Here is a 25182-nt window from a genome sequence, read left to right as displayed (position 1 = left end):
GCAGAGAAAGGTCGGGACTTGCCGCCAGGGGGAGCAGTGCGCGTCGCAGACCGACCTGGGCGATACCCGCTCCCTGTCCCGCCCCTTCACTCCGCCCAGGCCACGCCTCCTACCAGGTTTCCCATCTGTAACTGAGACCGGGTCCAGCTCCTCGCGCTCCCTAACGCCCCGCCCATCCCACCTCTGCGGCCAGTCCAGCAATGACTGTCCCCCGGACCCTCCCCCAATCCTCCCCCCATCGCTCCAGAAGCTCCACCCTTTGTGACCACGCCCCCACGTTTCCAGCTGCCCGCCCTACCCAAGCTCCTCCACCTTCCCCCGCCCTCTAGGCGCCTCTCTCTTCGATGCTCCCCCTTCGCCCCGCCCCCTCCTTCCCCTGCACTCTGTGGTACGTGGCTCTTGCGCCCTCTACTGGCCAACTTCGCCCAACCCTTTGGAACCCTGGACTCGCTCGCCACCCCCACACCCCCATAGCCCCACCCCCTTGCCCCTGCCTCCTACACACACCAAAAAAAACCCGGGAAGTTGGAAAGACTTCACTTCCTTTACTTGCTTCTAGTCCTTTACTAGTCCCTTCAGGAACCGCTTCGAACCTAATCCCTTCTCAAAGCACACTGCCCCTCCTTCGGCTTCACATAAAAAAGGCGCTTCTACGGGAAGGCCCTTCCTCGATTTACCACTGCCAAACCTACACTCCTACCGGCAGCTGCTCCACTCTCCTGACAGGCAAAGTGTGATTCAATTCTCTTGCTTCACACTGATACAACCCTGAGCTCCCCTCCCATCTCTGCCCTAGTCTGGCTAGTGTCGAATTATATGTGATACAGAATAGGATTATTTGTAACCTTTTGTTGATGACACATTCTCACCAGTTGTTTAGTTGATTCCCACCAAAAAACCCAAAACAACCAGGGCCTTTACAATGTCCTACATCTCATTATATAGTCCCCCACCACCCATAATAACCGTCACCTCCTGTGTTCAACATTCCTTTGCTTTCTTTTTTATATAGTTTTATTGCATCTGTTTATTCCTTCAAAATATATTTTTTCACTTAAGTTACTTTTAACTTTATAAAAAGGACATCTTGCTGTGTATAATTTTGGGGGATTTCTTTGTGCTTAATATTATACTGTTAAGATTTATCCATATTGTTGCATGTCAGTACAGTACATTCTGGCTGCGTGTAATAGTCCAAAGTGTGCCTATAGCACAGGGTATTCATCCACTCTCTTGTGAGTGGGTATTTGGGTGTTTGCAACTGTTTGCGCTTGTGAACAGTGCTGCTCTGAGCATTGTGCATAACCTCAGGTTCATATGCGGAGAAGTGCTGGGGCAATGGCCATGTGATTGTTCAGTATCTGGGAAGCATTGTCAAGCTGGTGTCGAATATCTCTTCGATGTTTTTTGATAATCTGTGTTTCCTTTTCTGTGAAGTGCCTGTTTGTGCCTCCTGCCCATTCTGTTGGGTTATAATACTCTCTTGTACTATATGAAAATGCTGCCCTAACTTTTCCATGCTCCATACTCTTGGGCTCGTAGAATTGTCACTGTTTTAGAGGTAAGGAAATAGAGGCTCAGAAAAGTGAAGGGGGCTTGTTCAAAGTCGCAGTCAGAAACAGCCCTCCTGCACTTAGCAAATGCCTTCAGAGGCTGGAAGACTCAGCTAAAACAACTTTTTTGCACCTCAAACTGGGTCAGGATTCCCCTGGTCCTCAGCCTTTATTGGACCCTGACTATCTTCCTCTGGAGAACTTCCTTGCCCCGGCCCTCTTTATGTTCTTCTGAACTCCCCTCCCTGTAATGATCCAGATATGTGTTTATTTCATTATTGGCATTATCCATCAGCCTAGGAGCTCCTTGAGGGCAGAGACCCACTGCCCAATATGATGCAGGTGCTCAGTAAATGTTTACTGGATGAACTGTATCCTTGTCTGTACCCCAACACCCTGGATTATTTCTGAGGATACGGCTGCTGAGAATGGGGTTTTTTTGGAGGAGGGAGGCAATTAGGTTTATTTATCTAGTTAGTTATTAATGGAGGTACTGGGGATTGAACCTAGGACCTTGTGCATTCTAAGCACACACTCTACCACTGAGCTATACCCTCCCCTGGAGAGTATTTGTTGAACAAATGAATGAGGGAAGGAGGATCCAGCAGTATTCATTGTTAAGACAGATCCAATGCCCCTGGGCTTTTCCTTTTGGAATGGAAATGTGAGACAAGCCCCAGTTACCAACTCTCAGGCTTCTCCATCTTTGACCTTGCCCTCTGGCTCCCGGTCCTCAATCTCCAGCAGCCAACACTCACAGGTCTCCTGTCTTATAAGCACCTTCCCTGGGCCTGGCCTCCTTTGGAAACTTCCTCTCTCTTTTCTTCCCCATCCATCACCTCCACTTCCTCCCCTCCAACTGCTCCTTCACTCACCCAACTCCACTGCCCCATCATGGCACCATCATTCAGAGACCCTAGGCTTTGGCCTTCCACCTCTCTGGCTCCTCCTCCTCCTCCTAGCCCCCTAATGTTGAAGTTCCCAGGACTTGATCCAGAACCCTCTCTTTTTCTTACTCTCTCCCTCAGGAAGCCCATCCATTCTTCCAGCCTCAAGCCAAAAGTCAGATGTTCATTCCCCAGGCTTTGCAACTCTTCTAGGAAGCCTTTCTGGGTGTCTCCAGGTTCTGTTGATTCCTAGCTCCCACTCAGGTGGAGACCTCACCCCGAGGCTAGACCCTGGCCCACTCCCCAGGCCAGGACACTGCCTGGCCTCCACCAAGGTCCACCATCTCAGTATGGAACCTGGGTAAAGGGGTTAGTTTTGGCGGTGGGTAACAAAGGCCTGAAAAACTAGTAGCTTAAAAAAGATAGACATTTATTTCTCTCTCATGTAACACCTGGGCTGCTTGACCTAGCACTGCATTGTATAGGGACTAAGAACCAGTCTCTGTCTTCTGATGTCCCCAGACATCTATCTCACTGTGACCCAAAGAATCAAAGTTCCTTCTGTCCAAATTGTCAGTCTCTCCAGTAAGGGCATTTTGAAAGGATTCCCAAGATGACTTGAGCCTGGTTTTCCCCCTTTTTCCACCAGTTGCAAGCATGTTTCTGACATTACTGTGGAGTTTAAGTCCTGCAGAGTCTTTTTCTAAATGTCCTCAACATGCCTTGGAGATTAGGCAGAGCTAAAAGAAAAATACTGAATAAGTTATACAGTCTTCCCCTCCCTGCCCCGTCCCTCTGTCCTTCCCTCTGCCCACTCAACCTTCTCAGGTGGAAGGCTCCTTTGCCATGACTGGTTCTGTCAGTATGGGGTCTGCGTGGCCAACGAGCAGCCAAGAGCTGTGGCCAGATTGTTCTACGGGATGAATACTGAGATCTGGCAGGAGGGAATAAGGATTGGAGGAGAAGTGAGGGGGAATGGGGCAGGGGTCTGTGTGGGGATGAGGACAAAGAGCAGAGAGGATGAGGAGCAGCAGAGGAGTGGCTGAAAGAGACATGTGCAGTAAAAAAGTTTTTTTTCAATGAGATAATAAGTTTCTACCGTATAGCACAGGGAACTATATTCAATATCTTGTAGTAACCTATAATGGAAAAGAATATGAAAAGGAATATATGTATGTATGTGTGTGACTGAAACATTATACCGTACACCAGAAATTTACACAACATTGTAAGCCGACTATACTTCAATTAAAATAAAAAGTGACCCGTGCAAGAGGAGAGCAGGTGAAGAGGACTAGGAAGGGCTTTGCATGGTATAATTCCCTTTTGCTGCCTCCTTGGGGACCTTCAGTGAAGATGCCTTTCCAAAGTTTTTTAAGGCTCAGGTCTGTGTTTGAGAGGCCTCCGTAAGAGATGGCCTCCAGGCAGCCCTCCAGGTACCCACAGGCCAGAACAACAGGGAGGTGAGGGGGCAGGGGTGGGGGTGGGGGTGGGTACCTAGCAGGAACAGTCTGTCATGAGGCCAGTCTGCAGGCTCCCAACTTTCAGGAAGCGGCCTCCTGGTGGCCCTGGGGGTGGCCCTGCATCTCCTCAAGCTGCTGTCTTCTCCTTTAAGAATGAAGCAATGTTACTATATACAAAATAGATAAACAACAAGGACCTACTGTATGGCACAGGGAACTATATTTAATTTCTTGTAATGAGCTGTAATGGAAAAGAATCTGAAACAAAATGTGTATGTATATGTATATGTGTGACTCAGTCACTTTGCTGTACACCTGAAACTAACATTATAAATCAACTACAGTTCAATAAAAAAATAAGAATTAAACAAAAAGCAAGCTGTAGAATAGTTAATGTCCTGGGGAAATGTACATGAAATGGTATGTAAAAAAATAAGGCTACAAAGTAGAATGTTTACTGTAACTGAAAATTTATTTTGAATTTTCCTAATATTCTAATGAATGCACATATTTTACTTTTAAAAGAAAAATAAACTTTAAAAACAGTTAAAATAATGAGTTAACTCAAATTTGAGCTTTATTGTGAGCTAAACAGGGTTTTTTATGTTGGCTTAGAGGACAGATGTGTTCACTTATATAAATTCATTTTTTTTTAACTGAAGTGCAGTCAGTTTACAATACTGTGTTAATTTCTGGTGTACACTATGGTGATTCATTTATACATATATATGTATTCCTTTTCATATTCTTTTTCATTGTAGGCATATAAGTTAATTTATAAATTAACATACATTTTCATAAAATTAGACATGTATGCTGAACTTCATATATTGTTCAAGGCCCTGAAAATAAAACCTACAATGCATTAAAAAAAAAAAAAAGGATGAAGCAACGTTGAAGGGCTGTTCCCCTCACTTCGGAGCCCTGGTGGAGGTGTCACCAGGCACCTAAAGAGGCACATGTGGAGAGGTGGGTGGAGGAGAGGTGGGGTCTGGGGCTCTGCCTGGCATTTAATGCCCTACTCCCACCCAGCTCCATTCCTTGCCACCCCTCTCCGCAAACCCAACTAAACTGAAACTCACTGTTACTTTACAGCCAGGCTCAGTGCATCTCTGCCTCCAGGTTTTGTACACACAGCATCTTCCAACAAGAGCAGCTTCCTCCTCTCTGCTTTTTGGATTCCTCCCCAGCTCAAGCTCCACGCCTTCGAAGATGCGCTCCCTGATGCTTCCCTTTGCTGAGCCCCCACTGCCTTGAGCATCTGGCCCATTCTTGCTATTATCTGGAGAGTGGCCACCGCATGACTCTTGGTTTCTCAGCTTTCACACACAGGAGACCACATGCCCTCCACCCCAGGTCTCTGCCTGTCTGCCCGAGGCTGCACTAATGTGCACCCTACTTCTGTTTGCAGAGCTTCCACTCAGTCTTCAACATCTGGTTCGGACACCCGCCCTTCTATCCCCCACCCCCACCACCAAGAGATCTTTCCTGACTCCTTGGACTGGGTCATGGGCATCCTCTGGGCACCCCTTCTCCTTAGTCATACTTCCCGCTGTCACAGCCTTAACGTCACTGTGTCAGTGCCTTTAGAAGTTGAAAGTTTGTATGGGGCAGGGCTCAAGCTGGTTCTTCTGGGGCCCCAGAACCAACCCAGGCCCCAGCACAAGGTGTCAGTAAAGCTTTGCTGAATGAATGGAACATCACACATTCTGCCCAGAAAGCTCATATTCATCTCTCAAAACCAAGCTCAAAAGCTCCTTCCCAGAAGCTCTCACCTTCCTATCTTCCCTTACTCCCTTTATTGGTGATGCCAAAGCATGTAGCATACTCCTCAATTACACTGCATGTCTCACTATTTGTGAGCAGCTTAACATGGCTTCTCTAACTCTCCATGGCTTCCTGGGACCTTCTGAAGAGCCAGTTCCAGGCTTTGCCTCTCTCTGTGCCCACAGGGCCTGGTCCAGAGAAAGGGATTAATAAACAGCTGTTAGTGAGATTGTGGGGTCTGTGGGAGACCTCACTCCATGCCCAGCTGAGCTAAGCTCTAATTTTCTGCATGGCTTCAGGTTGCTGGCTGCCCATGTCCCAGGTGTCCTGTCCCAATAGACTCAGCGACCCTGTCGCTGCCACTTGGCTGTGAGTTTCTGTAGCAGCTCATGTGGCCGCCGGCGGAACTTCTTCTGGGTGAAGTAGAAAAGGATGGGGTCCAGTACACTGTTGGCACTGGCGAAGGGCCGTGTGCCCTTGTAGGCAGCTGCAAAGGTCTCCAGCACAGGGCAGGGGACACCAGGTGTAGAGCGCACCGCCAGATAGGCTGTCTTGGTGATGTGGAAAGGCAGGAAGCTGATGGCAAAGACAGCTGCCACCACCATAGCCATGCGGGCTGCCTTGCCACGCCGCTCCTGGGCCACAGGCCCTGCTGGGCCATCCTGGCGGCACAGACGTCGGGCCAGGCGGCAGTAGCAGGCCAGCAGGGCGACAAAGGGCAGCAGGAAGCCAATGACCGTGAGGGCCATGCCATAAGGCATGTAGCTGGTGGCCAGGGCAGGGGGACTCAGGTCGTAGCAGACAGTGCGGTTACGTTGGATGCCTGTAGCAGCAAAGAGGGCTGTGGGCAGGCACTGGGTGGTCACTGCCAGCCATACAGCCCCGCACACTAGCCAGGCAGCCCGGCGGCCCCCACGCTTGTGCCAGGGGGCCAGAGGGTGACAGATGCCCAGGTAGCGTTGGAAGCTGATGCAGGTAAGAAAGAGGATGCTGCCATGAAGGTTGGCATAGAAGAGGAAGCGGACCAGGCGGCAGGCGAGGTCTCCAAAGGGCCAGTGGTCACCTCGGGCATAGTTGTAGACGAGCAGGGGTAGGGAGCAGGCGTACAACAGGTCAGCCAGGGCCAGGTTCAGGGTGTACACAGCTGTGCGGGTCAGGGCCCGGCGGGATGTGCAAATCTGGGCAATGATGCAGGCGTTCAGTGGCAGGCCAGCTGCCAGCACCACCGAGTACACAGGTGGCAGCAGTAGTCGCTTAAAGTTCTCTTGATAGACGCAGGTAGTGGGTGGCGATCCCATGGCCTGGCCTGTGCCATTGTCCCACTCCATGGCTGTCCAACTGGGCTTCCTACATCCAGAGAGCCTGGAGAAGTAACACACAACCTGTCAGTGATCACACTCATTGTGTGGCCCCTGGCCCTCTCTGGGCCTTGATCTCTCTACCTGAACCGTCTCTGATACTTGCCCCCACCCCCACGGAAGCCCCCACAGCCTTCACTTTAAGGAGACCTGGAATACAATAAAGCTCAAGCTTAGGAGATGTACAATTCTCTTTTTTTCTATAATATTCATTTCCCACCAACTTTTCTGGTGAATTTCTATTCATTTTTCAAAACCGTACTCAAATGTCTCCTCTGTAAGTGGAGATTAACAGACTTTGGTTTGAATCCCAGCACTGCTACTTACTAGTTATGTGACCTTGGACTAGTGATATGATATACTTTATCTGAGCCTCAGTTTTCCCATCTGAAAAATGGGGGAAATGATGCACCCACCTCTCAGGATGTCATGAGGTTGGAGGCACTAAATCATGCGATTCAGGGCTTCCCTGGGCTCCCTGGAGTTTGGACACTGTGGTCATGGTGGGCCTGCCTATCTCTTTCCCACAGATTGGGAAGCTCCTAAGAGGTGCCAGATCTGGTACTTCTCTGTGTCTGAGAGCCCAACCTGGGAACCAGGGCAGGGAAGATCATGGTAACTTAATCACATGAGCAGAATGTCTACACTTCTGAGCTAAGGACAGTGCCCACCTCCTCAGCCTGGGCTCCATCTTCCATGGTTCTTCTTCTGGCCTCAGTCTTCTTATCTGTAAAATGGGGGAAGGAGGTGATTTAGGAGTTCCCTAAGTCTCCTTCTACTGGATGGGAGGCTACAAATTTGTGTCTGGGAGGGAAAAAACAAAAAACAAAAAACAAAAAAACCCCACACTGAAGCCACAGCGCCCCCTGGTGGCCAGAGTGAAAACAGTTTCCCTGAAGGCAAATGGCTAAGGGACCAAGCATTTGTAAAGTCTACAGCTTACTTTACAGAGAGGGAAATAGAGGCATAGTGAGGCGCAGTGACTGCTCAAACTTAATAAGTTAGAAACAGAGCCAGAACCAGAATCAAACTGCCTTATTCAGAGTAGGCAACATAGTATGGCCCACAGACATGGAAAGTGGAGGTTAGAAATCTAGCTTCAGAGATAGCCAGGCCTGATTCAAATCCCGGCTCCCCTACTTCTTTGCTGTTCTATCTAGGGGATGTTGCTTGCCCTTTCTGGGCCTGTGTCCTTATCAGTAAAACTGTCATAGACCTGGTATGCAGTAGGTGCTTAATAAATGCCATGCTATTGCTATACACCTTGTCCCTCCACTCATCCCTTCAGGCTCCCTTTTCGGAACCAGCAGAACAAATGCTTTATGAGGGCCCCTGGTGGGATAAGTCTGACTTGTGAATACTCAACTACCAACTGGCATTTCCACATTTACTGGTGTCCAGAGGGAATTCACAACGTAAATCCAGTGGACCTATAAGGGAAAGCCTTTGGGATAGGGAGTCAAGTCATCTCCTCTCCCCTCCCGATTTTATAGATGCAAGAAACTGAGGCAGGCCCAGAAAAAACATAAATTCCTGCAAACGCAAAAGTTATATTAAAGCAAAACATAACTCCTCAAATGAATTTCTCACCACTTAAAATTTGATTTTGATCAAAATACTTTACCTCTGGGCAACTGCAAAATGAGGATGTTTGGATTCTCTAGTCTGTATCCCACAGGTCACGTCACCTATAGGTATCAAAGATTCTTCCTGGGGCTTCAGCCCACATGCTAGGAGTACTGGGTGCCCAGCTAATCAGTTAGGCATGAGGGTGAGGCCAATGAAGGAAGCATGATGGTCCACCCATTGTCACCAGGAAGCCAAGATTAGTGCAGGCAAGAGAAAGTGCATTCATTCATCTCTTCATTTGTGTGTTCAGGCCATTCTTTCATTCATGTATTCATTCTCTTGTTTTCACATGCCAGGCATTTCATGGGTACTCACTGCTTGCTGGATGCACAGGGCACAGTGTATAGATGTAGATGTAGACAGATACATACATACATAGATATATGCATATATGTACACAGGTACATATTCATACACAGGTACATATGCTAGTCTGAGTTGGGAGACCAGGGCGAGCCATAGGACAGAAGACATTTTCAGTGGAGGATGAAGAATGGAGCAAGTCCCTGGTGGCTAAGGAAGATTTCCATGGGTAGAGAGTGGGGTGAGGCCCCCTGGGGTGTCCCTAGGCAGGGAGGAAGGTGGAGCAGCCTGCTGGGGCAGAGGGTCATGGCAAGGAGAGGAAAGTGGGTAGAAGGAACGGTGCTGTGCCCCTGAACCCTCTCTGGAGAGGTCTGTCACCCTCAGACACCCTGAGAGAGAGCCACCTGCAGGTAACTGGAGACTCCAGGTGTTTTCTGGCCCCCACTCCAGTGAGACTGGTCCTCTCTGAAGGAGGCAGGGGCTGCTCAAGCGGACCCAGGCAAACCTTCAGGTGTGCCCCAGGAAAGGCAAGCCTAAGTGTCATCCACTCTGCCTTCTGAGGACCTGAGAGGGGAGAATTGCTCTCCCACTTCCTGGCAAGAGCTGGTCCCCAGGGAGGGCTTGCATAGTCCCTGCCTCCAGGTAGCAGCTGACATTGGCTCTCTCAAGCTCTCACATCTGTCACTCACTCTTGGGCCCTATGCCCTGGATCAGCTCAGACCCCAACCTCTTCCTGGGCTTCAGCTGCTCTGCCTGCAGTGGGGGGCTTTCTAACAGGTGGCTCTGACTCCATCTTTCTCTGCAGCTCTCTGCCCTCTGGAGAAAAGCTCAAACTCTTGTCCTGACATTCAAGCTCCCTGCCAAGCTCTCAGGCCTCATAGGTCATTCCACTCTGCCCCTTCCTTTCTTGCTACAGTGTTTCCAAGATACCACAGCCGTTCAGAGCCAGAGATCCATATTTCCTCTCTGGCCTCCCCATCTTTGCTGTTCTCTTCAACACAAAGTGCCATTTGACCCATCTGTGTTCGTCAAACTCTAAGTGTCCATCAAGCTCAGATTCAAACTTACATCTTTCTTTTCTGATCCCCCAGTTGGGGGAGTCCCTTCCTCTAGGTCCCTCCAACTCTGTGGACCTCCTTTAGGTGTGCACTAGACCCAGCCTGTCTGCCCAAAGTCAGAGTTCCTTATCCCCCACCCCAACCCGCCACTGGCCTGTGGCCCCGAGATGCGCCAACACTCACATGCAGTCTCTCGTCCCTGAAGCGCCTTGATAACTCCAAATGCGTTGGGTCAAGGGGAGGCCAGATATGAAACGCTCCACTCTTCTACCCTCAGCACAGGCTGTAACACCTCTGACGGGGCAGCTTCCTCTGTTTCCTGGCAGGGCTGTCTCTGACTGAAATAGCCCCTGCAAGGGCCACCCCCTCCCCGCCACCCTCAACTACAAAGCCTGACGGAAACTGAGTCTCAGGAGCAAAGAGGAGGAGAAAAGATCTCCTTCCTGGAACCCTCCCCACCCCAGCAGAGGAAAGAGGGTGAAGAGAGGGCAGAGAGAGAGGTGGGGGAGGACCAGTGGCTGATGGTCAAAGACCAGTCCCACAGACCCAGCAGCTTCCTTTCTCCTCAGCCCTCTCTCAGTCTTCTCATCTGTCCAATGGGTTGTTTGGTGGTTAAAGAACTTTTGGGCCCTCTTTGGCTGTAACACCCAAGTCATCTTCCCAGTCACTCCTCCATCCATCCCTCTTTTCTTCATTCATTCAATAGCTCATTCACTGATGCATCCATCCCTCTCTGGGGTCACCCACTTATACACTCACTTATTCAGCCACCTTTTCCCTACCTCCCTCTCTTCCTTTTCTCTACAAGCATGGCAGGCCCAGAGCTCCCTGGGAGTGAGGGGCATGGGTTGAGGGGATAACACTCAACCTGAGTGTGATTCTCCCTGTCAGTGCCAAGCCCTCCCCCAACCCCTCCTCACCACCCAGCCAGGAAGAAGAGCTGTTAGGATGTGGCTCCTCGCTGTCCCAAGGAGGCTGACTCCAGTGCTGGAGACAGCATTCAAGGGGTGACCTGGAGGTTGTAGGCTCTCATTTGGAGCAGCTGAGCCAGCTAGGGGGTAGGAAAGAATGATGCAGGGAAAGAACACTGCCCGGGGAGTTTGAGGCCCAGGTTCTAGTTCTACCCTGGTGCCTACTCACTGTGTGACTCTGGATGAGCCCCTTCCCCCTCTCATGCAATGTGGTCATACTGGCCACCAGCATGTTGTGAGAGTGACTTGATAAAGGGAGGGAAGACTCTTTTTACTCCGTAAGGTGAAAGCACTAACCTCACCACCAAATCTATTTTACAGGCAAGGGGATTGAGGAATCCAGGCTGGGCCAAAAGTTTACACCAAACTGAGTAAATTCAGGTTTGAGCTGCCAGTAAACCCTTGGCCAGTCGTACATGAACTGAGCACCTATTGCTTATTCCAGTCTGTGCTAGGAGGGCACTTGTGCCTGCTGAGGATGTGAACCTCCAGGTCTGATCTGAGCTGTGCTGGGGCTCAGCAGGGCAAAGAGGCCTGGCCTTCAGTCCAGCAGCCAGTCCTCTGCTGGGTTCCCAGGACGACCTCCTATGGTTGCCCCCACCACGGTGTCTGCCCCAAGAATAGGAGCAGCCCTGAGGGCTTCCTGAAGGTGTCAGCCCCAGGGCAAGGCTTGGGTCTCAGTTCCTGCCACCTGAGTGGGGCCCAGGAGGGAGAGCTTGGGTATTCGGGGTCATGAGTGCACCTGGGAGTGAGTGACGTGGAAGAGCTCCTAGAAAAGGCATGTCTTTTGCTGGGCAGGACTTAGACACATTAAAAAGAATGAAGAGGGCACCACAGGCAGGAGGCACAGAGGTAGGGGATGGATGAGCCTACCCTGTCCAAGAAATGAAGAAGAAATACTGCAGCCAGAACATGGGATGAGTTGTGCGAAGAGGGGACCAGATGGGAAGCCTGAGGGGCTGGCCCATCAGGAAACCTCAAGCAGAGCTCAAGTGCCACTGCCCAGCTCCCAAGTGCCACTTCCTTGTTCTCAAGTGCCACTGCCCTGTTCCCAAATACCACTGCCCTGCTCCCAAGTGCCACTGCCCAGCTCCCAAGCCTGCCAGGGCTCCCAGCCCAGCTTCAGCCTTCCCCACTGGGCTTTCCAGCCCCCAGGCCTGTCACATGCTGTTTCCTCTGCCTGGGATGCTTTCACCCACCTTCTGTGAAGAATCCGACTTTTCCTTCCTTTTAGTTTTCTCATCTGTAAATGAGAGTGATCACTGGTATCAACCACACAGGCTGTTGTAAGCATTAAATGAAACCATGTATGTGAGCTGCCCTAGCACACAGCAAGTATGCGACAAACGTTTGTTAACTGAATGAATCAGTTCCAGGCCCAGCTTTGGACTCCTTGCTCCTTCAGTTCACCCTGGTCTCCACTGATTTCAGGGTCCTCAGCACCAGGAGTCATTTATTAACTGCCTACCATGTGCCAGATGTTTTATCTTCAGTTCTGGGCAGGTAGTGGTGATTATTCTCTCCATTTTACCAGTGAAGGAACTAAGACTCAGGAAGGCTAGGGAGTTTCCCAAGGTGTCCCAGCCCAGTAGCATTTCAACATGGTCTCACTCTACAGCCTCCTTTTCCATTGTTCCCCAGCAATTCCATGCTTCATGATGTTCAAACCAGAGGATTCCCCCATGAGTGTCTTCCCTGCCCTGAGAGCCTTTGGCCATGAGATGGCGCCAGGAGACTGCCCAGGATGGCCAAGCTTGTGCCCTCAGACAGCAGCCCTCAGAGGAGGGCAGGGGGCAGGTCTATACACCGCCGCTGGGGACATTGGCAGGGCAATAGGGCCAGTGTTGAGCCCTGCCTGGCTGAGGAAGAGGCTGGGGGAGTGGCTCCCTGACACCAAGCATTCACCGCCCATCTCCTATCCAGGTACACCACTGGCAGAAACACTGAAGTCCCTCACCCCACGGAGGGGACAACCTCTGCTGGTGTCCTTTTTTCAATTCAGGCAACAACATGTGGGGTCAGTTTATGCCTGCAGCAGAAGCAATTCAGTTAAAATGTGAGAAGAACTGACAAGGGTTGAAACTCCTTGGGCTTTTTGGATCCTGTGGTTTCAGGATACCCCTTTAGCTGGCTCAGTAGCCTTGTCCCATGCCTGCCCCCGCCTCAGCCTCTAAGCCTTTTTATCTGGAAGGGATGAGGAGGCCTGATGGCCAGAGGCAGGAGCTGGAAGCCTGAGTCACCGCCTGCCAGCCAGCCAGGAACCAGCACAGACCAGACATGGGAAGAGGCCTCCTAACCTTGGCCTGCCTGCCTTCTGGGAAACAAGGCCTGGAAACCCCCTTGCTCGCCTGTGACCTATAAGCTTAGCAGCAAAGGCACAGGATGACAGGGATCAAGACCCAGCTTCCTTCCCCTGAGGAGTCAGACAGGCTGGGACATAACAACTTGCTGTTGATTAAGGGTGAGCCACCTACCTTCTCTGAACCTGAGTCGTCACCTGATAAACGACTAGGTTCCTGGGGCCAGTGCCTCCCTGACACCCAGAGGACAATGGGCACAGGGCACAGCCAACCCCTCCTGGAGGAGTATTCACCTCACCTGTGATATCAGGCTGGCTACAAAAGCAGGCAAACCCGGCAGGAGGAGGGTACAGGAGGGAAAGAAACCTGATTTCTCTTCTCTTTTTCCACTCCCTTGTCTAACCTCCTGCTCAGCAGGAATTAAATCTGGAACTGAAACAGCCATTTTGAGTGCAAGGAAGGGGAAGCTGTAGGTTTGGGGAATTTGGGGGTTGAGGCTGCTTCCGTTAGTTTTTCTCTGGCCTCTATAGGTTGAGCAAAGAGGAAACTTGTATCTCCTGTAGCTCTACTAAGCCCCAGGCCCCAGCTGCCCATCAGTGAGCTCATGTCATCCCCACCGCAATCTGGACAGATGTTTTTATTGTGCAAAATGCTTCACTGCGCAAAAAAGCTTCACATGCCACATCTCGTTTATTCTTCAGAGCTACCACCCTCACTTTGCAGATGAGGAAGCTGAGGCCTGGCAAAATCTCTTGGGCATGTGAATAAGGAGGTCTGAGACCACGGTAACCTAGTAGGCACAAGGCTGAGAAGTCAAAGGGCAGCCTCGTGGCTGAGGAACTGTGGGAGAGCACAGGGGCTCAGATAGCAGATGCAACAGGGCAGCCCCTGCCAGCAGACGGAGAACCCATAATGGCTGGCTTTCCAAGTCCACACCCAGGGGGCTGCAGCAGCTCCCACCCCAGGCCCTGGGAAATCCCAGGAACTGTCAATAAACCCTCTTCCCTGGACCTAGTGTGAGAGGGTCTCTGTTCCTTGCCTGGAACCCCTGTCTCACTTTTAAAATCTCCCTGTGGAGGTGCACCATTTGGATCCCCCTTCAAGAAAAAATGTGCTGTTTAGATGCAAGGAGTGCAATTGGCTAGAAGCCTCCATTGCTGCCTTTAAGACTTGCCTGTCTTCCCAGATAACCAGGCTCCAGTCCACTGGGGAAGAGATGGCCCAGGTCCAGCCATCTGGCCAGTCCTGCAGGGCGTCACTATTCTGCTCCTCTTTACTTTCTCCCACCTAATTCTCAGACCCTTCTCATGATGACAGCCTCCCTTCCTTCTTCCACTGGAGCCCTGAGGATCTAGGAGTGGTGGGCCTGTGACCTAGGCCTGCCAATGAGACAAGAGGGGGCTCCTCCAGCCCTTTAACCAGCTTGGGGGCGGATGGGCAACCTTCACTGGGTGCCTTAGATTTTGAAGCTTTTGCTGAAACAATGGGAAGGAGACGGGTTTCCCACTGGCTTTGCAAAGCTGGTAGGAAGTGAGCCTGGAGATGCTGGAGCCAGGTAAACTATGTGCCAGGCACTGTTCAGTGAACTGAAGATACACCAGGGAGGAGACTGTCCAAAATAAAGCCAAGGGATGGCAGAGTTGAGAGATGAGAACACACAGGTTCCTGAGAACACCACTGAGCGCCTGGTTCCAGCTATGCCTGCAGCTTTACCTTTCACTGGACTTTCTGGAGGCATAAGCTGATAAATTCCCTTGTTGCCTCAGACCATTTGACCTAGGATTGTCACTTAAAATCAGGAGTCCTGCCTATAGTCCTGTACCTCCATGCCTCCCTACTCCTCTTTCAACAGCCCATATTTACAGCTTTGGCCTCAGAACCCTCATATCCCTGTAGTGGAGGCTGGAACTGACCATGTACCTGGAGGCCACAAGCCGAGGAGCAGACAGGGACTGAGGGACTGTCAGGTCAAGCCTAGTCTCCATGGGGGCAGCCAGGGAAGCTCCCCAGTTCATTTCCCATGAGGAGAGCCCCTCTTTCACTGGCTTCCAGAGTAACTACTGTGTCATGTCAGTAGCTCCTGAGAAGGAAACAAGAAAACTAGAAACCCAGGTTCAAGTCCTAGATTCATCACCCATTTGCTGTGTGACTCTAGGGAGGTCACTCCATTTCCCCATGCCTCATTTTCCTGAACAACTTCACTGCTACAGGTTCTTGGTGACTCAGCTGGTGCCAGCCACTGAACTAAGTGCTGTTATGGCAGGATCTCTTTTGCTCTTCAATGGACCTGTGTGGTGAGCTGTTTATCCCCATTTTACAGGCAAGAAAATGGGCTTAGAGAAGACTGGTGACTTGCTCAAGGTGACACAGTGAGTCAGTGGTGAGCCAGGATGAGGACACAGATCTGAAAAACACTAAAGTCCATGCTCAGGAAGAAAAATGACATTTCCCTATGAGGCCAGAGAGATCAGGAACTTGCCTAAAGTACACAGTAAAGCTACCACACCATCCTGCCTCTGGGGAACAGAGTGGCCTGAGACAGGGGGCAGAGAATCAGGGCAGAAAAGAACAGCCCAAGGGGCAATGTCAGCCAGACTCCTTCCCTTCCCTAATTTTGTTAGGAATTGAGGACAGGTCTGCTTTCCCTTTGTGGCTCCAGACACCAGCACCCAAGAGGCACTGGGAAATGTTGACTTAGTGGCCCAGTCTGTAAAGATGAGCCTCATGGCTCTGTCCTTGGTGCTGCCTGGCTAAATCAAATCTAATTTTGGTCTTGGCTGATGACAGAAAAGATTTGTTGGGGGGATGAAGGTAATGGCTACAGGAGTAGCACCTCTGAGCCTACCTGAATCCCCTCAGACCACCAACACTGCCTGAGTGTTTACTGTGGGTTATGGTGCTGCCCATTTCACAGACAGACACTGAGGCTCCAAAGGTAGGCAACTATGTCCATAGCTCTCACAGGTAATGTTTGTGTGCAAAGAAAACCTCAGAGGACCCCTCATCTCCCACAAAAGGCAGCTCTCACCCTCTGCCTTGGCCCTGCTCTATCTCCGGCACCTGAGCAGAGACAAGAAACCCAACTGGACCCCAGAACCTAGGGGTCAATAACAAGGCTCTGAGTTCTGGACCCTCAGGGTCAGAGAGGCCTTAAGAGTGTCTGACCCAGAGCTTTCCTCAACACCTCAGAGAAGGAGGCTCCCTGAAGCCTCTTGGACAGGCTTGTCTGGCCACTGCTTACATATTTCCCATGATGGGGAGCTCACTCCTTCTCTCCCAGGCTGCTGCATTGCACCTTGAGAAAGCTCACTGAAACACATGCTTTGTCATACTGAGTCCTGAGAGCTGCCCCTGGTCACTGCTTCCGTTCCCCCATCTAACCCTTCTTCTGGGGGTCTAGAGCTTGGCTGCCCCCAAACACCCAGGACACTCTACAGAGACTGTCCCAAGACTATTCATCAGTTGGTCTTCATTCCCACCAGGCAAGTCCAGGGCTCATGTCCAGGCCCAGGGACCCTAGGGGTGGAGCCCAGAAACCAGGCATGAGGCCAGGAGGCCATAACCATTTCCAAACCAGAAGACAAAACCCTTTGCCTCCATCCTGTCAGATGTCAGCCATATGGGACTGGGGCCTTATCTATGGCCAAGCTAGTGTGGGAGGGGCAGCACTTTGTAGGCACCTGAGAGGTGGCCTGGGGGGCAGAGATCAAAGTCAGGGCACCTGCAGGGCTCAGAGTATAATGTGGGGGGCCAGCGGGTGGCACAGGGGACCCTGTCTAGGAGTGCACTGTTGCATGTAGAGTGTGTATAAAAACACAGGACAGACCTCATGTCCTTCAGGTGGTCATTCAAACGACACCTTTGTGGTGAGGTTCCCCCACTCCCCGCCACCACGCTAGCTAAAATTGCAACCTCCCACCTACTCCCCTCCTCCGCTGTATTTTTCTCCTTAGCATTTATCATCTTTGAATATACTATCTGACTTGTTTGCTTATTGTCTGCCTCCTTCCACCAGAACATAAACTCCACCAGGGCAGGGGTTTTCATATTTTATTCACTACTGCATCCCTAGTGCCTAGGATAGTACCTGACACGAAGTAGGTACTCAATATGTATTTGTTGGATGGATGGATGGATGAATTTCTAGGGATAGCTCAAGAATGTCAACACAATCTCAGAAGTGACCTTGATGCAACAGACTTTAGGAAAAAAACAGACCATTGTGAGGTGACTTCTGTTTGACATCACCCCGTTGAGGCTGGTGCTGGGCTGGGGGAGGGGAGCTGCTTATGTGGCTTTCAGGAAAGGGCCTGGACTCTGCTGGGAATTTGAGGGTGGCGCTCAGGGTAGACATGGCCTCTCCAGAATGTTTGTTTAGGTGGGAACGGGGGTTGAGGGGGGAAGAAAGGTGGTATTCTGGAGGGGGTAGATGAGGGGACTGATACCTTTGCATAGCTCATGGCATTGGTTTGAGAAAACATCAATTGTCTGTATCATATAATCGGAGGGGCTGTCAATCATGGAGGAGGTAAGGGTGGAAGGCACAAAGCTCACCTAGCTACCCCCAGCACCACCCGTGGTCATACAAGATATGAGATCCACTCCAGAACACGTCTCTCCTTAGTCCCTGGAAAACCCAGAATTCTTCAAGCCTCATTAATTCTAATTCTCCCATTAAGTCCCATATACCCACCTCAACCCATCCCTCTCCCTGGGTGGGGTCCAGGTCAGTTAGGGCCAAATGTCCCTTCCTGGCATCTGCACCCCTCTGCCACACATCACTGTTTCCTCCTCTACAGAGCCTGGTACCTGACAGACCTGGTTGCTGTCCTGGCTCTTATAAATACTGACTTTACCTCTCTGAGCCTCAGTGTCCTTAATTACAAAATAAAGATAATAATACCCACCTCACAGCGCTGTTGGGGCTCAAATGAAGTAATGGATCTAGAACACCCAGCCTGGTATCTCATGCGAGCAGGTATTCACTCAGTGGGGCTTCTATCATTGCTTCAATTTTACCACAGACCAGCTGAGAATGGCCTCACTTGTAGTCTTTGCTTATTCACTCACTCACTTTTTCACTCATTTATTCATTTGATACGTATTTACAGGGAGGCTTACAATGTGCACAGACTTCACTGGGCTCTGGTCCTTGTCCTGGAGGAAAGACTGATGAAGGGGTCTTTGGAAAGGCAGAGGAGGCCCCTATCTCTGCCTGCGGTACTAAAGAAGGCTCCCTGGAGGAGATGATTCTTTGGTGGACTATGGACAAGGAAAGGGAGGGTGTTCCCCACAGAGAGACCTGCTGGAGATATGAGGGTACAGGTATCTACATGTGTTTGTGTTTACAGGAGGTGAGGCTGAGAGGTCATCAGAGCCAGGTCCCAACAGGCCTCACTCAAATGCCAGGCTACAAATTTAGTCTCTGCATTGTGGATACCAGCCAAGGAGCCCTCGATGGTTTGTAAAGCAGGGCAGAGGAATGATCAGATTTGAGATTTAGGAGGTTCCTTGTGCTGCTGGATGGAGGATGGATTGGATATGGTTAGCGTCCAGGTCAGAGACAACCGCATGAAGTGGCTGGGACAGGGAGGCTGCAGGGCCAGCTGGTGGTAGGGCCAAATCAGGGGCCTTGAAACCCGGGCTTATAGCAGCCTTCTATCCCTCTTCTACACTCCTGTCCACAAGCATTGACAGCCATAGTGCTAGAAAGACAGACTGGAGGAGTCAGTTTCTCAGAGATGCCCTATTTCGATCCTCAGGTCACGGACGGGAATCTGAGACCCAGAGCAGGCAAGAGGATGACCTACAGCCCTGCAGAGTCCATGGAGGGCCTTCTGCCCCTGTACCCTGTTACCAAGCCTGCTGCCCCAGTCTGACTCTCCTCTCCAGGGGAAGCAAGGCTGTGGCTTTGGTGGATGGGGACTCAGAAGAGTTCTGAAGGGTAACTTGTTCCAACTGCCAGGCCCATGTAGGCCCTCCCATCTCTGACTGGGTAGGGAGAGGCCTTAGAGCTTCCTGAATTCTCTCCTCTTCTCCTTCACACCCATTTGGCAGCTGAGGAAACTAAGACCCAGAGAAGAGAGGCATTTAGCTCCTGGGATAAACACAGCTCTTTGGGCCTTGAGATGGATGTCAGGTGTAGAAGGCAGAATACCTGGTCCTAGTCCTAGCCCCACTGCTGGGCAGCTGGATTCATGCTTCCTGAGAACCCTCAGCTGGCAAGCGGTGGAGATCCTACGGCATTGGCATCTGGCCTTGGCCTGGCCCTTGTGCCCAGCACCATTCCCAGGGCACACTTCCCTTCCAATACCAGCCTCTGTAATGCATGGCTGATGAGGACCAAACAGGAAGGAACCATCCGCTCCCAGGAACTGTGGGTCTGGGCTGGTTCCTTCTCTGGTGCAGGAGCCCAGGTCCCACTCTGTCCAAAGGAACCAGATGATCCCATCAGCACAGCTCAGCCAGGCTGGGCCTCAGCCTCACCAGCCTTCTGGGGGTGGGGTTGGTGAGGAGGCCTGGCTCTGGTTTCTAGAGCTTGCAGACTTGACCACGCTCCCTCAGTGTCTGGCCTTGTGCTTGACCTGGGCGCTACCCAGGGGTGGGACTGGGCTGTGGGGAGTATATGGGACTGCAAGGGAGAGATGGTTACTAACTGGTTAAAGTGGTCAGTGCCAGTGCCTGCTACCCTCCAGTCTCAGGTGGAGAGGCCAGCAGGGCAGGGCCTGCTCATTGCCATTTTCCCTGTGGGAAAACCCAGGGAGGCCCCACTTCAAACCATTCATCAAGCCCTGTGTGTTCTCCATCTTTGCATTTGTCAGACTATCCCCTCCTCTTATCCTGTGGTCCCTGCCTCAACTTAGTTGGCGGCCATCTCATGCTCTGTCTTCCACCTCCCCGGCCAATCCATCCTTTTCTGCAGCTAGAGGGGTTCTTGCTCAGCAAAAATCTAACCTAATCATTGTCCTGCCTAAGCATTTTATGGCTTCCCAGAGCCTGAGGATAAGGGCAAACCCGGGTCCTGCTGACCTCTCTGTTCTCAGCACTCATGCCTGCCCCTCGCATGCAACCTGCAGGGCCCTGAACTACTTTCACTTTCTGGGACCAGCTGTGCTCTCCTCTGTGCCACGGTCAGTGGTTCTGCCCCTGGATAGCCCTCTCCCCACACTGCAGCTGGCAGGTTCCCACTGTGAATTCAACAACACAGGAGCCCCAAGTCCTATACTCAGGAGCTCAGCATAGACAAAGGACGTGTACATGAAGGCCTGCAATCCAAGGCAGACGTCCTGCGCCAGAGCCCTGTGGGAGCCCAGGCAGGGAGGGATGATTCGGCAGGCAGGGAAGGCATGGTGGAGGCGGCAGCAACGAAATGGCCAAGTGCACATAGAGGAAAATGGCATTCCAGGCAGAGAGAACAGTAAGGGCAGAGGCTGGGTGAAACACACTGAAGAACGGTGAACACAGCTGGAGCAGCCAGTGTACCAGCAAATGCGGTCAGAAAAGAGGCCCAAACTTATAATAAATGATACAAGTATTGAACTATTACTCTGTGCCGGATGTACAGTACCCTGTTTAATCCTCATAATGACCCTGCGAGATAAGACTGGTATTATCTCCATTTTATACCTCAAGTGAAAAACCAAGGCACAGCGAGCTTAGCTGACTTGCCCAAGGTAGCAGAGGTAGAAGAAATGGCTACTGGGCTATGAGCCCAGGCAGTCTGGCTCCAGAGTTCACAGTCTTAGCTCCTACAGTACACGAGGGTTAGTGTAGGGAGGTTCTCAGGTGGCAGGGAAATTCAGCCCCTCCATTGCTCTGCTTAATCTGCCTGGGACCCAGATTGCTTGGGCTCAGCCTCCTACTAATCACAGGGCACCATAAATGCTGCCTCCTCCAGGAAGTCTTCAGGGACCAACTAAAAGGATTCCTTCTACTTCCAGTGCCCCCATGGGAAATCTGAGGTGAGGCATGTCCTGTCAAACAAAGCCTCCCAACCCTGCTACCCATCAGATTCCTGGACCACTTTGGGGGAAGAATGTTTGCCTGTCAAGCAGCTTGTGAAATGGGGAGCCCCCTCCTCCATTCCATGGTAATCTTGCTCATTCAAGGCAGGCATCTGACCCAGAAGCTGATCAATCAGAGCATCTATCTAGACCCTTAACCAGTGATTGGTTCAAGGGAAACCAATTAGCGTCTACTCCAGCATTTTGGTGGAACCAGCGTGAAAGGTTCTTTCCCAGGATTATTAGCTATGAGGGTCATGGAAGCCTGATGCTTCTGGAAAAATTTGGATGAGAGTGTAGGAACCAGTAGAAAATCAGGAGAAAGTGTACAAAAAGAGAGAGTTCTGATGGCATCACTGTAACTGCTGGCTCTAACCGTGTCTGAGCTAGGTCAGCCTTTGAATTTTCCTTTACATTCACTAATACCGTTCTTGCCCAAATTAGTTGCATTTGTCATGTGCAATAAAAACAGGCCTGACCACTATGACACCAAAAGCACAGGCAACAAAAGAAAAAATAGATAAACTGGATTTCATCAAAATTAAAAAACTTTTGTGCATCAAAGGATGCCATCAACAGAATGAAAAGGCAACCCACAGAATGAGAGAAAATATTTGCAAGCAATATACCTGATAAGGGATAAATACCCAGAAAAAATATATATATAACTCTTGCAACTCAACAACAAAAAACAACCGAACTCAAAAATTGGGAAAAGATTTGAATAGACATTCTCTAAAGAATATATCCAAATGGCTAATGAACTGGGCAAGGATGCTCAACATCACTAATCATTAGGGAAATGCACATCAAAACTATATTACCTCACACTCATCAGGATGGCTATGTAAGAAAAAATGGAAAATAACATGTTGGTGGGGATGTGGAGCTACTGGAACCCTTGCACATTGCTGGTGGGAATGTAAAAATAGTGCAGATCTGTGAAAAACAGTATGGCAGTTCCTCAAAAACAAACAAACAAACAAACATAGAATGACTAAAAGATCCAGCAATTTCACTTCTAGGTGAAAAGAACTGAAATCAGGGACTCAGATATTTATACACCAAGGTTCACAACAACATTATTTATAATAGCCCAAAGATGAAAACAACCTAAATGTCCATCGATGGAAGAACAGGTAAACAAATGGTTTTATATACATACAATGGGATATTAGTCAGCATTAAAAAGGAAGGAAATTCTAATACATGATATAACGCAGATGAACCTTGAAAATACCCTAAGTGAAATAAGCCAGATACAAAAGGCCAAATATTGTATGATTCCACTTATATGAGGCACCTAGATTACTCAAATTCATAGAGACAGAAAGTAGAATAGTGGGCTGGAGGAGAGAGAAATAGAGAGTTATTGTTTAATGGGTACAGTGTTCCATTTTGGGACAAAAAAGTTTTCAATTTGGATAGTGCTGATAGTTCCACAACAATGTAAATGTGCTTAATGCCACTGAACTGTATACTCAAAAAGGTTAAAATGGAAAATTTTATGTATGGCATAAGAAATATATATTTTGTCTTTGCCCCTGGTTCCTGACACAGAGCTCCTAAATCCCTTGGAATTTCCCGATAGGAGCATCTTTTGTTAACTCTTGGCAGGCCCCTGGATAACTTCAGGATGGAGGCTGAACAAAGCTTGATGAGCTTAGAACTTTGAGCCTCGATCCCTAACCTCCAGGGAGGGGAGAGGGGCTAGAGATTGAATTGAGTTCAGTCACCAATGACCAATGATATAAACAATTGTGCCTCCATTATGAAGCCTCCAAGGAAAACCCTAAACAACAGTGTTCTGAGAGCTTCTGGGTTGGTGAACACATCGCAGTGCTGGGAGGATCGCCCACCCAGAGGGAGCATGGACGTTCCTGGCCCCTCCCCCTATACTTTGCCCTGTGCATCTCTTCCATTGGCTGTTCCTGAGTTGTATCCTTTATAATAATCTGGTGATAGTTAAATAAAATGCTTTCCTGATTTCTGTGAGCCATTCTAGTGAATTATTGAACCCTAGGAGGGGGTCATGGAAACTCCTGATTTATAGCCAGTCAAAAGTACAGGAGGCTCAGGACTTGTGACTGGTATCTGAATTTGGCAGGGGCTGGGCAGGGGAGGTAGTCTTGTCTTGTGAGACTTAGCCCTTAACCTAAGGGGTCCGCACTAACCCTCAGAGATGATGTCAGAATTAGCTGGTGTCAAGAGAAAACCCCCCCACATATTTGGTGTCAGAAGTGTTGTGAGTAAAAATGGTTCATTTTATGTTATGTATATCTTCCGACCAAAAAAATGATAAAAAAGGGTTAATTTTATGTTATGTATATTTTACCACAATAACAAACGAAAACAGCCCTGACCATTGTATCTATGTGTCTGTCAGGAGACAATTCTTCATGGGTCTCTCAGATTTTGGCCTGTCTATCGAGCAGAGACAGACTGCCTTTATTCCAGAAGATCTTTTCAGCGACGTATACATAGCATATAGACCTGGAAGATAGTGACAGTGTCTCCCTCTGGAGCACAAGGCAGTTTTGTTGGCTGTCTGTCATGACAGAGATAATGTCTTCCTGTGGGGCAAATGTCAGGCAGGCTTACTGCTCATTAGAAAAGATTTGAGTTGCCTCAGGTCTGGATTCCTGTCTTGCAATGCAACCCACTGCATGGGCAGGTATTATCTGGCCCTTGCAATGCCTTGTGGGAATTGGGGCTTGAGGAACCAGTGCTAATACTGACATTCTCCCTGCTGCCACTGATGTGAGGAACAGAGTTCTTTGTCTCTAGCTAGGAGTCTTAGTCCTTCTGCCAGCATCCATGGAACTGTAGTAGGCTAATTTTTTGCTTGTAAGTGTGGTAACATCTCAGGCCCTTCATAGTCCCTAATGCTACTTGCATCAGAATCTCAGGTGGGAGATTTAGGAAACTGGTGTTTTTGACAAGTCATTATGATAGGCAAGGTAGCCTTGTGGGAATCTTGCCCGAGAGCTACATCCTGGAAAAGTGGGTTTCCCTAACAAGCTAGCACTTTCTTCCTCTTGGAGGCTGTTTCTCCCTTTTCACTCCAGCTGCCAGGAAGCTTGTAGTTGAGTTTCCCTATGTTCCTACCTTAGGACCGACGTTAGTCTCAACTTCTATGTAAGTTCTTCTCGCTCCTGTATTTTTTTTTAATTAAGATATAATGCACCTAAAATTCACCCTTTCAAAGTGTACAGTTCAGTGGTTTTTAGTATATTCTTTAGACTGTGCAACCATCACCACTACCTAATTTGAGAACATTTTCACTACCACAAAAGAAAGCCTGTACTCATTAGCAGTTACTCCTTATTCCTCTCTCCTTCCATCTTGTAGAAACTACCTATCTACCTTCTATATTTATGGATTTGCCCATTCCAGATATTTCACATAAATTAAATCATATAATAGGCACCATTTTGTTTCTGGCTCATTTCACTTAGCACAATGTCTTCAAGGTTCACCCTGCTGTAGCATGGATTAGAATTTCATTTTTATAGGTGAATAATATTCCATTTTATGGATATACCATATTTGTCTACTCCTTCATCAATTGATGAACATTTGGGTTGTTTCCACTTTCTGGCTATTATGAATAACACAGCTATGACTATTTGTATGCAAGTTTTCATGTGAATGTATGCTTTCAATTTTCTTGGGTATATACCTAAGAATAGAACTGCTGAGTCATATGGTAACTCTACGTTTAATTTTTGAGGAACTGACAAGTTTTTCCAAAGTGGCTACACCATTTCACATTCCTACCAGCACTGTTTGAGAGTTCCAGTTTCTCCATATCCTCACCAACACTTCTTATTGTCCGTCTTTTTCTTGATAGCCATCTTACTAGGTATAAGTTGGTATCATATTGTGAT

General features: G+C 49.5%; 1 protein-coding gene, 1 long non-coding RNA gene and 1 other non-coding gene across 7 annotated transcripts in view; all 3 read right to left on the bottom strand.

The window, feature by feature from the left end:
• Positions 1–2038: 2038 nt before the first annotated feature.
• TRNAS-AGA lies at positions 2039–2110 on the bottom strand. The gene has a single exon. It is a non-coding gene; the product is annotated as a tRNA-Ser (tRNA).
• A 739-nt stretch (positions 2111–2849) lies between these two features.
• On the bottom strand, positions 2850–5334 carry LOC116666473. Its single transcript, XR_004323350.1, has 2 exons — positions 4986–5334; positions 2850–3180 (listed from the first exon to the last, which is right to left on the bottom strand). It is a non-coding gene; the product is annotated as an uncharacterized LOC116666473 (long non-coding RNA).
• A 21-nt stretch (positions 5335–5355) lies between these two features.
• The window catches only part of P2RY6 (pyrimidinergic receptor P2Y6), a 33005-nt gene continuing 13178 nt past the window's right edge, over positions 5356–25182 (bottom strand). For 2 of the 5 annotated variants that reach the window (XM_032489323.1, XM_014556645.2), the window contains exons 2-3: positions 7700–7755; positions 5356–7032 (exon numbers count right to left, since the gene is read on the bottom strand). In XM_032489323.1, coding sequence (XP_032345214.1) covers positions 6012–7032; positions 7700–7719 — 1041 coding nt within the window. In that variant the 5' untranslated portion in view covers positions 7720–7755 and the 3' untranslated portion in view covers positions 5356–6011. Of the gene's footprint in view, positions 7033–7699; positions 7756–10201; positions 11197–12188; positions 13236–25182 lie in introns of those variants that run through there. The other 3 variants (XM_032489325.1, XM_032489324.1, XM_032489326.1) reach the window with 3 other exon arrangements.

The sequence above is a fragment of the Camelus ferus genome, chromosome 10 (genome assembly GCF_009834535.1).
Source record: "Camelus ferus isolate YT-003-E chromosome 10, BCGSAC_Cfer_1.0, whole genome shotgun sequence".
Classification (NCBI taxonomy): Eukaryota; Metazoa; Chordata; class Mammalia; order Artiodactyla; family Camelidae; genus Camelus; species Camelus ferus.
This window is presented reverse-complemented; position numbering and strand designations above follow the sequence as displayed.